We start from the raw sequence: 13,983 nt of genomic DNA, 5'->3' as shown, positions 1-13,983 counted from the left end.
TATGGTGTGTGCACATGTTCCCTGCAGGGCTGTGTATCTTCAGCCCTCCTTCCCTCACCTTTCTGATCTGTACTTGATGATTTCACTACAAGAATCCTGGTGGAAGTGTCAGCCTGGTCTTGTGTGATTACACTTTCAAAGTGAAATATGAAATAGGAACTTGTACATGAGGAGACATGACCCCTTCCATAAACATGGTCCCAGCTGCCATGTGTTCCAGGAAAGCCTGGAATAGAGCTCCCCAGGCTCAAGCTTCTAAGAAGAAAAGGGAAACATCACCCCTGCTTTCCCAAGGTCTCTAAGATCAGGCTTAGGTTTTTTTATCCTTGTGTGGATTTTGGAATCTAGAGGAAGCTTTGGCAAGATTTCCATTTGGTGTTTTGTTTTTGTTTTGTTAAATAATCTTCTCAAACAATTATGCAAAAGAATCTCAGCATTTTAATGCAAAATTGTGCCATTTTATTTCTTTTACCTAAGGATTAATTTTAATTTGCATATATTAATAGCATGGGGTGATTTTTAAATGATAATTCAATATCAAAATTCAGTGTATTTTGAAAAATTTCACTACCTTCTTTGTATTTCCACAGTCATTTCGCTCTAACACCTAATATCTTACTTTATATAACTGACTTCATTATTCACAAATATATGTATGTATGCATACATATTATATTATATATTATACTTAATTCATTTTCATTTATTTGTGCCTTAGGTCTCTTACCTATCTCCCTTTAGACATTTTCCCCATTTTGCTTTCATGAACTGTTACCATGTTTTATTATTAGTATTATTTAATTATTGTTATATTATCATCATTTAATTCTAGATACCACAAATGAGTGGGACCATGGAATATTTGGCTTTGGAATCCTGACATATTATTCAACATGATCTCTAGTTCCTAAATTTTCCAGCATATTATATAATTTCATTGTTCATCTCTCTCTGTCTTTGCTAATGATCCAGAGAATAATGTCCTCAGGACTTTACTAAAATCCCTATTGTTGTCAGTCATGGGCCTTGAACTCAGGGCCTGGGCACTGTCCCTGAGCTCTTTTGCTCAAGGTTAGCACTCTAGCACATTAAGTCACAGCCACCCTTCTGGTCTTCTGGTATTTATGTGGAGATAAGAGTCTCCCAGCTTTCTGGCCAGGCTGGCTTTGAACCAGATCCTCAGATCTCAGCTTCCTAAGTATCTAGGATTATAAGCATGAGCCACCAATGCCCAGCACATCCTCATTTTAAAGAAGTACCTGAGGAGTCATGATGGATCAAGACAAGGTCAGGCTGAACCTTGAATCTCAGGCTTAGAAGGGAATTCACTAAGCAAATGGGTGCAACAGTGTAAGAGGAACAAAGGGAGGGCAAATGCCTCTCTTGTGAGGCCTTCCAAGTGGAAATCATATCCCCTGGATACCATATTCCAGATGCGCTGAAGTACAGATATGTGTTCTTTTTATGACAGCAGAAGCCTTGTCTGGATGATGACTGTGAGGCTGAGATGAAGAAATACAGTTAAGATTGAGAGGATTGTCACTGACCACCTCGACCAAATCCCCAACTGAACTTCAGAGCCTGGCTGTAGCTGCAAAGCACTGTCAGCAGGTGAAACCACAAGGAGAAGCAGCTGGGGCAGCCCAGCCTGTCACTTCTGCTTCCCTTGGATGTTTATGTTATGGCTTGTACCACTGTGGGAGGGTAACTATAACCCTGTTGACAGTAGTAAGTTGCAAAGTCTTCAGGCTGAAGGCTGCTGATTGTGAGAGTGAACTCTGTCCCAGATTGGCTCCCACTGAACCTGGATGGCACCCCAGATTCCAATCTGTTTGCCAGGTAAATCAAGAGTGTAGGAGCTGTCCCTGGTTTCTGCTGATACCATTATAAATCATTGCTAATACCCTGACTGGCCTTGCAGGTGATGGAGACTCTGTCTCCTACGGATGCAGAGATGATGGAGACTGGGTCATCAGAATGTCACAATTGGTACCTGATAATGGAAACAAAACACAAATATCCACCCAATTAATTATACTGTGAGACCTTCCATGAAGACCCAGGATTCTATACCTAGACTTCTCCCACAGGGTGGAAGAAGTGCCATCCTTCCTTACCTGGGAGCCAGAGCAGCAGGAGCCCCAGGAGCTGGGCAGAGGCCCTCATGTCCATGGTATGTCTTGACTGGGACTGACTGATACACAGAATTTGAGCAGCCTTAAAGAAGTTCTCAGGATAAGTGGGCTGTGCTCTGGTGGCATGCAAATCCTCAACTGCTAGGCAAAGCAACAGAGCTAGCACAGATGCAGGGTGGCTGAAATAAATGTCAACGTCCAGAATTAAAGTTACCATGTGTCCCAATGAGACCTGCACATCACTAACTTGTCCTTGAAAAATGTTCTCCCAAAGACAGAATGACTCCCTAGGTAGCAGGCTGGATTTAAACATTTTTTAAAATACCATGTTAAAACAAAGCAAGTGCAACCAAAATTCATGATCTGCAATGTAGAAATCAGCCCATGGTGTTTGCATTGCTGCCCTGTGCACTCCTGATGAATATTGGCTTTTCTTCTCTTGTGAATGTTCTTTCCCAAAGTCTCCCTCCAAGACATTTCTCATAAGATTTTTTTTTTAATTTTCAACCTCATATGAAGGAAAGAACTTGGTTCTATTTCTTGATTTGTAACCATTATTCTTTTCAACACCAGTCATTTTCTAAGCTTTTCAGTGCAATGTGTCTCCTAACTTTATTATCTGAAACTGTGGCCCCTCAGAAGCTAAGTTGTCCTTTAACCCATGGGCTCACATTTACTTTACTCCATTCCATGCATCTGAATATCCCTATATCCCCCTCCAGTTTCTCTAGTGTCTAAGTGATGGTATTGTCAATGAATGAGACACCAACAGGCAAAAAAGTGGGGTGAAATGCAACATGACCAAGATTGAGGATGAGGAACTGGAGCCACACAGTATGCAGAGGACATCTCCAGGCAGTGAGGACAAAGACCACAGGCAGTGAAGCTAGAGTGAAGTGAGGAGGGTTCCCACATGGAGTTTATTCATTACTATGTCCAAAAAGAGCAGAAAAAACTATGACAAATGTATTAAATTCCTGAGGACTAGAAAAAAAATTTTGTCTCCTAAATGTGGCTCTGATACAATAAAAAATATATGTTTGCTCATCCTCCTCTGCTCATGACATGAAATCCTAGAGAGAGAGAGAGAGAGAGAGAGAGAGAGAGAGAGAGAGAGAGAGAGAGAGAGAGAGAGAGAGAGAGAGAGAGAGAGAGAGAGAGAGAGATTCTTGGGCCTGGATGTGAATAAAGACTGAAGTCCAACAATCTTTGTTACAGTGTTCTCTCCATGAGGAAAGCACAGGTAATATGCCCCGTGAGCATAGATAACCACATGACATTGCCTCCTAGGACATGTTTTCTCTGAAAGTCCAGTTAGTGAGTCTGAACCTAATCTATGGAATGTGATGGGAATCAACATCCTCAAAACTGAACAGCACACCAAATGATACCTGAGAATTAAGAAAGCAAAATCAGTGTTTGAGAAGCAAGTGTCCACTCTACAATTAAGGACCAATGCTGCAACTTAATCAGAGAAGGAAAAGGTTAGTCATAGCACTAAAACGGGTTATTGAGAATCTTGGGGATATAAGAGACTAACGCTTTTTTCTCTTTGTTACCCTCAAATGCTTCCCTCAAAATAAATGGACAGGCTACTTTTTTATTGAAACACATTATGAATATAGTAAAAATACACACTCTGCCAAAAATAGGCCTGGGTTGGTTTATATAGATTTCATCAGACAGTAATCATCCTCAATGACCAGTGTGTACTGCTTCAAGCTGTGAACACAGGATGGATTAGAAGCCCTCTGCCTTAGTTTGGATAACTGGACATTAGTGAGCGCAGAGTTGAGTTTAATTTACATGAAATAAAATTGTTCAACTGTTCAACTTCTTGTCTATTTCTCTGTTCATTATTATAAATTAGGAGACACTAAATGGAACTGGAAGCCCAATACTATGTGCCCTGATTAAGGACATTGCTTAAAATGGGAGAATACAACTGGGGACCCGTGACTCAGACCTGTGATTCTAGCTACTCAGGAAACTGAGCTGTGAGGATCACAGGGCAATGCCAGTTCACACACAAAACTCTGTGAGACTCTTACCTCCAATTCACCACAATTCACTGTGGATCAAGTAGTTCAGTGCTATCTTTAAGCAGAAAACCTCAGGGACAGCATTCAGGCCTTAAGTTCAAAAGCTATAACAACACTGAAAAAGAGGATGAGAATCCCAAAGGAGTAAGTTAGGAGCAGCCATAGAAACAGTATTTGTTCATTTGATTTCTGTCAGTCTCATTAAAATGAAAACTCTGTAAGATCATTGATTTTCTTTGATATACTCAAAACTTCACTGTTGTCGATTGTTCATAATAACTATCAGTGTATAATAATAAATAATTCCTTTGTGTTGATGATAGGAATAAATGCACAGCTGTACAACTTGAGACCTGCTGCTGTTTCAGCTTTGACCACCAGGGGGAAGAGTGGAACCTTAGACATGTCAGTGACAGGCATAGGGAGGACTTGAACTGGGACAGGATAGTCTGGCTGACCTGAGTAGCAGTGACAAAGGTGTCTCCTGAGCATGTGGTGACTCAAGGTTCTGCAGTGGTGCTTGAACTGAGAGAGATATCAGAAGTCTGCTCTGATGTCTGGAACTGATATGTACTGAAGAAGATGAACTTAAACATGACTTTAAAACTCAAACAAGGAGCTAAGACAAAGCCATGAACCCTGCACTCTGTTCTCATCCTGTCCAATGACTTAAATATTTTGCATGAGGTAACACAAGAAGTAATGCTTCCCTTATTTTTGTAATCAACTATTCTGGTACCAACCATATCATGTTTCACATGGTGTATCAGTTGGAAGAGTTTCGTTAATGTTTAATGTTTTTAACTATTGAAAATTTTGGTTGACATATATGTGTGTGTCACATACACATATATCTTAAGAATAATCTATTTTATATTTTTGCTCAGTGTCTGTGGTATTCATGTTGTAAATATCCTAATGAAATCCCTTTGTGTAATTCCTCAATGCTAATACTATTTTTTACAGGAAAATGAGAAAAAAAAAACATGTTTTGGATCTCTAATAAAAGTATACTCAGATTTACTACTAAATACCAAATTCGAATTCTAAGAAAACAAGTAACAATATGAAGTATGTCATGTCCTTACTGGAACTTACTGCTGGAAAATATAATAGATGAAATATATTCTTTAAAGACATTTTTATTGTAAACATATTCCCATTTTTGTGAAAATAAATGATTAACCCTTAAAGAGACTGTCATTACTATTGGCTGCTTTCGGTCTTAATATAGGAACTTCAGTTCTACAGAAATTATTAAAACTTGTCACAGTTCTTCTTGGGCCAAAACAAGTCATTTCAGCCAGGTGCTAGTGGCTCACAATTGTAATCCTAGTTCCTTGCTCAGGAGGCCTTGATCTGAGCATGACCATTCAAAGCCAGTCTAACTAATAAAATTGTAACAAGTGGAGCTGTGGCTCAAGTGGTAAAGTGCTAGACTTGGCTCCCAGGCTCTGGATACAAGTATCAGAACCAGCACACAGAAAAAGAAAGGAGCCATTTCAATTTTTGTACACTATCTATAGAATTAAAGGAGAATATGGGCAGACAACTGTCCTCTGGTGACTGACATAAACTGGCACTCTCCTATGTTACCACATAATGCTGAGGTCACCAGAGATGGTGACCACAAGCTGGACAAGAAACAGAGTAAGGCCCTAAGAGGAGGGTCTGTTATTCCCAGGTGGGATGCAGGCTTCTAAACATCTTTCCTAAAGACCAGAGGCAATTAAAGGAGGAAGGACTTAAAGAGAACACTTTGTATTCAGCCATTCAGGCTCCTTTGCCTGATGTTCTCCCTCTGGGTCCATAGATTGGAACCATGTGTGGTATCTTGATGTCAGGCCAGAAGCTCTTCAAAGTAAGTTGTTTGTGTCCATCAAATAAGAGTGAACAATTTGGGCTCAGAAGTTTTGAAATTTTGGGAGGATTGTTAGATCTGTGGGCTTATCACATAGAACAAAAACAAACAACAAAAAAACCATGATATCAGTGATCAGGAGCAAATGGCAGTTTCATTTTGGGGATGACTGACATTTGCAGGAGGAAGCTCCTCACAGCAGGAGACTGTCTAGAGGCTGAGGTGACAGGAAGTATAGAAAGGCTAGTCTGTCTATAAGACTTCACCCAGAAACACACAGGGAGTGTCTGGGTCAGAAAGACACAGAGGGACAAGGTGATTAGGAATTTCCATGAACTGGATTTATCTTTCCTTATTGCTTGGTGCTGTGGATGGATTATTCTGAAGTGGATAAAAATCAGTACTTCTTTATACTGTTTTTGAAGTAACTGGATATGCAAAATTAAAATTGGCACATACAAACCTGCCTTTAAGGAAAATAGTAAACTACCCCACTTATGGACATTTTATCCAAATGACCACAAACCAGGACAAAGAGTATGGAGAAAAAAAGAAAGCAGCTACAGAAGGAAATAAACCAAAGAAAAAATAAAAGAAGAAAGGAAAGTAAAAAAATGCAAACAGTTCAATAGAAAAGCTCAAAATCTATGTACATATAACCATATAAAATGATGTTCAGTGAAATTAACTCCAACATATGGACAAAAGAGGTTTTTTTTGTTGGTGGTGTTTTCAATGTACGATGTGATTTTTGTTTCTTTTTTATGTTCTTCCTCCTATGGCATATCCCTGTTGTCATTGTATTTGATTTTGGTACCTTACATCTTGTATATACATTTAATCTAATTTGGGGAGGGGAAGGGGAGTAACAAAATGCTGAAACAAGGACACAGAATGATCCATTGCAACAATGATATTCTCAAGATGCTATGTTGTAAATGAGCTTTACAACTTTGGGGTGGGGGTAAGTGAGGAGGCTGTGAGAGGGAATGGACAGTAGGGGAGTAGGGGAGGGAAGGAATAGTGGGGGAAATAAACAAAGGAGGGGGTAACAATGCCCAACAAAAAAATGTATTCATATACTGATATAACCATAACATCTATGTACAGCATCTTTATAAGAAAATAAAATTTTAAAAAGACCTATAAACAAAACAAATCAAAGAAAGTTTGGATAAATGGAATTGAATTAAACTGCAGAGCTTCTTCATGGCAAAGGACATAGCAAGCAAGATCAATAGAAAGTCCACAAACTGGGAGAAGATCTTCAGTAGCCATACAGCAGACTAGGACCTTATACCTAAAATACAATTAGAACACAAAAATTAAATCCCCTAAAAACAAATCTTGAAAGAAACAACATACCCATTAATGAGTGGGCTAACAACTTAAAGAGAGACTTCTCTGAAGAGGAAATAAGAATGGCCAATAGACACTTGAAGAAATGCTCAACTCCTCTAGCCATAAAAGAAATGCAAATCAAAACAACATTGAGATTCCACCTTACCCCAGTTCCAATGACTCTATCCTTCTTAGCCCAAAAGGTTCTTCTTCAGAAGCCAAGGTATTTTCTCTCCTATGATCTGAAGTCTACTCACATTACACTTCTCTGTAAACATGCATGTTCCTATGTCAGTCATCTCTTCTAGTGTCAAACAGGAGAAAAATGCAGTGAGTAAATTAAAGACTGGGTTTGTGACCCAGACAAACCACAGAAACTGACCTGAAAAAACAAAAAGCAACAAACAAAACAACAAGTAGTAAAAGTTTGGATGTGTAGCAGAAATGGAAGAGAACTTGTGAAGTCATTAGTTCAAACCTCAGTACCACACAAACAACTAGATTTATCTGATATCTCCTGTTTTCTGTGCTTGCATAATTACTCTCCTGGTCGTTGTAGATTGTATGTTGTCTCATTGACACAGACTTTTCGCCTACACTCAGAGTCACTCTCACACTGACATAGTGCCTGAAACAATATGCTCAGCTGCTCTCCAGACCACCAATGCATGAGCACAGCTGCCCTAGTCAGAAGGGAGGTTTTAGTTCATGGCTGTATCACTGTGGGAGGATAATGTGTGCGTTGCAAGCAGTAATAAACTCCAATATCCTCAGCCTCTACCCTGCTGATTTTCAGTATGAAATCTGTGCCTGACCCACTGCCACTGAATCTGACTGGGACCCCAGATGCTCTGTTGGAAGCCTTATAGATCAAGAGTTGTGGAATCTGGCCTGGCTTCTGCAGGAACCAATCGAGGTAGATGTGTCCATCCTCATACAGAAGGTTATGACTAGACTTGCAGGAGATGGAGGCCGACTCTCCCAGTGTGACAGACAGGGAACTTGGAGTCTGGGTCATCACAACATCTCCACTGGATCCTGAAATTAGAATAAGAAGAAATGCAAGGTTATTCACAACTATAGACAGACACGCATGTATTACTTGTATTTTGATATATATTGCATTTTATTCATATCATGCCTTGATCCAGAATGTAAAAATAGCAAAAATTAAAGATCAGACGTTTGAAACCATAAATGAGTCTCTAGGAGTCACCAACAGTCTTCTTAACCAGCAGAATATGTATCCAAGCATAAATTCTAGCACTTTCTGGAACGTTTCTGACTACCTAAGACCTTTTCTTCATTTGCCCCATCATGGATAACAAGATCTGCACGTCTAAAATGTGGATTGGGCACCATGAGTGCTAAGAGCTCACACTCCCACCCACTCTCATTCCTCATCTCCCATTGCTCTTACCAGGGATCCAGAGCATTAACAGCCACACGAGCCGAGACAAGAACTTCATTTTTAGGAGTGAAATGAGGAGTCTTAACAGGTAAAGGCAAGTTCAGCAGCACTCAGTCTTTATTTCAGACTTAGAAAGGAAGGTCCTCCTTAGGGAGCAATATGCAAATAGCCAGGTGGGGGCAACAGTGTGAGGAAAGGAAAATGGAGGATAAAGCTTGCTCTTCTAAGAAAAGTGACAACAGAAGTGTTCAGTGTTTGGTAATAACCAAAAATTTACATGGTTTCTGCAGCACTGGAAAGAAGGATCCCACTGTAAAAGTTCTGTTTCTCCAAGAAGTATAGGGTGCACATGCTCTCATCCCATAGAACAGTATCAGGGACCCAATGATAGGCAGGCTTTTGTCCAGGATCATCTCTAGGAAATGAATAGATATCATGCCTTAGCTCCCATGAATCTCCTCAGCTAGTCTAGGGAGAGGCACGGTACCCTCTTTCCTCAGTGATCCTCAAGGGAATTGACCACTAAGAGCAGAGAGTTGAGTAGATGAAGAGGCATCTGATATCCATAGTTACCAGATGATCTGTTCAGGGATGTTAGCTACAAGTGTTAGAAAGTCTGTTTCCATAGGAACTTCCTGTTAAGACTTAGGGCAAAAAAATTGACAGGGAGTGCAATTTTTGTCTTATAGGTAATGACCAAATTGTCTTAAAATGAAATTATGACAGAAATATTTATGAATGAAAGTGTGAATATATATTCATATATATGTATATTCAATGTAACCATTTTGATACAACAATATCCTGTACTATATTTAATTAATTAATCAACCTATTTCTTAAAAATCCTATCTGGAATGTAATAGAAGTTTGAATTCAATCAAGATGTATTATACTCATATATGGAGATGTTGAGTTGAAATGTACTGATGTGACTACTTTAAGATAATTATATTAATACATATTTGTATAAATATATTTCTCATTACCTTTAATTAACATAAAATCTTTAAATGTCTGCAGTACCAATCTAGTTAATTAGTCTTTGTTTATTTGTGTCAGATGCTCTGTCTCTACTTCTTGTCTCTAAAATCTCTGTGCTTGTGAAGAAGGTACACATGGAGAAAGAGACATGCTGATGGCTCAATAGACCACATGGCCTTGAGCAGTGATGCCTTATGGGAAGTGAGTAGGCTGTCAGATTTCCTGCCATCGGGAGGATTAAAGCTGCTCTCATGGATTGAGTCAGTTCTCATAATAGTGATTTGTTATGAAGTGACCACTACCATATGCCTGGCCATCTCATCTGCAGCTTGTTCCTTCTTTACTAATGCTGTTGTGGCATGACAGGACAGGCCTTACCTGAGCTCAGACAGATGAGGATACTACATCGTGGACTTTTATTTCTAACACTGTGCGTTAAGCAACACTCTTCTTTATTCAGAATTTGTGCCAATAACTTTGTTTTGGTAAATGATTGACACAGATCTGTGTATGTGTGTGTGTGTATGTGTGTGTGAGAGAGAGAGAGAGTGGGAGAGAGAGATTGAGAGAGAAAGGGGGAGAGAGAGGGGAGAGAGGAGAGTATGAGAGAAGTGGTTTAAATAGAAATACTCTTAAATAGACTGGTGTATAAAAAGTAAATCTCTACCTCTGATACTCATCTTAATACAACTTCCTAAACCTTACAGAGATCATTTGTTAACTTGCTAAAGTGCAGATTCAAAATCAGTACATCTGAGGTCATTTTGTAATTTTGTGTTTGTAACATGCTCTAAGTGATGCTGACAAAAAATAATATTGCATCCATGTTCAGTTTTGTTCTTTCTTATATGTCAAGAAGTTTTGCTTGAGAAGTGTCCTTTACATATTTCATACAAATATTCATTTTCCATGGACTGAGACTGAGTGAACTCTGGCTATGGTTACAAGCTGCTGGTAGGAAGAAGCATGTGTGAATATGGTCTTGGGCAATGCCTTCCTAACCATGACCGCACTGGGTCATTAGTTGTGAGCTCCTTTCATCACAGTCTCTTCAGGAAGTGCATTTCCCAGCAGTCCTCTCCCTCTCTGCTTTACTGTGGATTTTCTGAATCAGATGAGATTCAACCCTATCCATCCACATCCTGTCTGACAGACAGAGATGGGTGTCATGACAAATGAGAATTACATACACATTTTTTGTTTTTAATTATATTTTTATTATATATAGGTGTTGTATAAAAGAGTAACCATTAAACATAGTTTATACATATGATGTATCTTGATTAATGTCACCTCTTTCATTTTTCTACCCCATCCCTTTCTACTCAATCCCTTTCTTCCATGTATAATTCTATATATAAATACTAAATATGAAGTTATGGCTCTTATTACATCTGCATGGTACATGGAAGACCTTTTTCTTATTAAACTGGTAAACATTGGTGTAATATATGTCATTATGTAACTGTACCTAGTATATGGTTTATAAATGTCTTAAATATGTTCTATTTATTCACATATTGCCTACTTTTATTTAGCTATATGTGGATTTATTTGAATTGTGCTAGAAATCAAGTGTGCTTTAATAATCTGAGTCAAACAACAGAAAAACTCTGTCTGCAGTTTCCAAAGCAGAATTACAAATTTTTTATTATTTTTGTCATTATATTGCCTCAAGTTTCAAAAAAATCATTCCATTTTTATTGTCATGGGATGAGAGAATCACATGGAGAATAATGATCAATTTGACATTCAGCATCCAAGATAAATTAATATTTGGTAACTAGTTAAAAGCATTGGATGTGTTGTAAAAATGTTACTTGATATCCCTGTTACAAAAAAGAAAAGGCAAAACATATTAAAAATTATGAAAGCCAAAAAAAAAAGATCTCATGTGCTGAAGAAAAGAAAATCTGCTGACTACGAAAAATTTGGTGTTTTAAGTGATGACAGATTGCCTAATTGTAGTATTAAAACATTGTACAATATGAACATATACCCTAATATCACATTACCTCAAATAAAATTGTTCCATGGCAATCAAACTTTTTAATGACTATTTTTCTTTACAAAATTATTTTTTAAAATATTTTTCACAAGCTATATTGTCTTCCTTTTCAAAAACGTGCTTTGACATACTTAGAATTATTCTTCATTGAGTGACTGCAGAATTTTAGCACAATATGGACTACACAGGAGTACAGATGTGTGTTCTTATAAAGTTAGAAGAGGCATTGCCAGGTGTGTGCTGCTTGGGATGAGCAGAAGGACAGAGGGTTAGGGTGTGGAGATGCCTATATAACCTTTCTCCCAATACTTTCCAGTGACCTTCAAATTTGGCTGCATCTGAAAAGCTCTATCAGCAGATGCAGGCACCCTGATAAGCAGATGGGGCAGCTCAGCCTCTCACCTTTGCTTCCCTGGAGGTTTATGTTATTGCTTGTATTACTGTGGGAGGGTAACTATTACTCTGTTGACAGTAATAAGTGGCAACATCTTCAGGCTGCAGGCTGCTGATGGTGAGAGTGAAATCTGTTCCAGATTGACCTCACTGAACCTTGATGGGACCCCAGATTGCAAACTAGTTGTGTAACTGATCAGGAGTTTTGGAGCTTTCCCTGTTCTCTGCTGGTACCAATGTAAATCATTGCTAATACCCTGACTGGCCCTGCAAGTGATGGCCACTCTGTCTCCAAGAGATGCAGACAGGGATGAGGACTGGGCCAACTGCTCTCTTTAGCATATGCTAACAGAACTGCTTCAGGAAGATTTTTACAATTTTTGTCTTCCCTCATTTTATGGCGATTAATAATCCTACCTAAATGCTATATCCATTCCCTCCACTCCTCTAAAATTTCATGTCTAATCTTTTCATCTGTTCCCTTGAATAGCCCCTACTACCTTTTCTGGTACAGATTCACTTCTCTACCATGCACTGAAAGACGAAGCTGGTTCAAATAAAAAAGATGGCAGCTGGACACTGTGTAGGAGTGAAAAACACCTGGTAAATTGTAGGGGCTATATTGATAGGATGAGGAAGAGAGGCACCAAAAGCTGCTACTCAAGGGTGTCGAAAGAAGCCAAGCTCTGAAGATAACATATTTAAATTCTCCTGATCTATGCTCCAGGACATGACTTGTGAATTTCAAGTCCACCCAGATTTTAGACACTGGAAAACATGGAGAGTTTGGGACAATGGCTTCAAAACAGAGATGTGGGCACACATACACTGTCTAGGGTTGGAAGCTGACTAGCTTGGAAGCAAGAAGCTGACTAGCTGACAGATGAGGATAAAAATCAGGAGGAAGTGGGAATCAGAAGTCCTTTCCACCTACAATCAGTACAGGAGGTATACACAGGAAAGGAGAGGGCTTATAGTTTGGGACATGAGCTGGAATAAAGCAACATACAAAATTAACATTTAGAAGGGAATTTCTGTATCCCTAGATTTACTGTGATACTGTGAATTTGGATTCAATCAAGCATCCTAGAACAGATGAGAAAGTAGCGATAAAATGGACCACATATATACAACATATATAAAGAAACATGAAGTCCTGTAATGAGCAGCAAAATGAATGGAACTGGAGGACATTCTGCTAAAACAGGCAAAAAAAAAAGGTCATTATGTATGGTCTTTCTCATTCAAAGAAACTTAAAACAGTTAGAATAGCAATTTTGTGGGCCTGAAAAGAGCTCCAGTTCAGGGGGCAGCAGGGTGAGCATAGAAAAAAAGTGGAAAGACATTATTAATGTACATAATAAAAGTGTATGGAGAAGCCCAGAATCTCAGTAATAGGTTCAGCTAAAATATGAGAATAAAAATAGATATCAGAAAAGTAATGAAAAAAACCTGAAGCACATAATTTCTGCCAGGCACTGGTGGCTCTTACATGTAGTATTAGCTACACAGTTGGCTGAGATCTCAGGATTCTGGTTTGAAGTTGGCCTGGGCAGGAAAACCTGTGAGAAAAGTCCTGAGGTCAGTAGGCTGGGTTGATGGCACATGCAAATTATCAACAGCTAGTCAGGGTTAAACACAGTTGTACAGCTGCCTCATCTCAGTAAGACTACACATTCGAGTCTCAGGAGACTGAGGTCAGGCAACAGAAGTTTCTTTTCCTGTGGGTGGAGCACACCACTGAACTCTTTGAGAATCAAAGATTTTTTTTTATTTCCTCATCTGAGACAAGAACTATCCATTAAAGT

General features: G+C 38.9%; 1 gene segment (V, D, J or C); it reads right to left on the bottom strand.

The window, feature by feature from the left end:
* Window positions 1-7,831: 7,831 nt before the first annotated feature.
* LOC138804216 (immunoglobulin kappa variable 2-30-like) lies at window positions 7,832-8,861 on the bottom strand. The segment is given in 2 exon segments: window positions 7,832-8,417; window positions 8,800-8,861. Coding segments are annotated over 2 exon segments (381 nt in total).
* Between the last annotated feature and the right edge of the window lie 5,122 nt (window positions 8,862-13,983).

The sequence above is a fragment of the Dipodomys merriami genome, unplaced genomic scaffold, assembly GCF_024711535.1.
Source record: "Dipodomys merriami isolate MVZ:Mamm:240054 unplaced genomic scaffold, mDipMer1.0.p SCAF_36, whole genome shotgun sequence".
Taxonomy (NCBI): domain Eukaryota; kingdom Metazoa; phylum Chordata; class Mammalia; order Rodentia; family Heteromyidae; genus Dipodomys; species Dipodomys merriami.
Note: the sequence above shows the minus strand (reverse complement) of the source record. Positions and strands in the feature narration are given on the sequence as shown.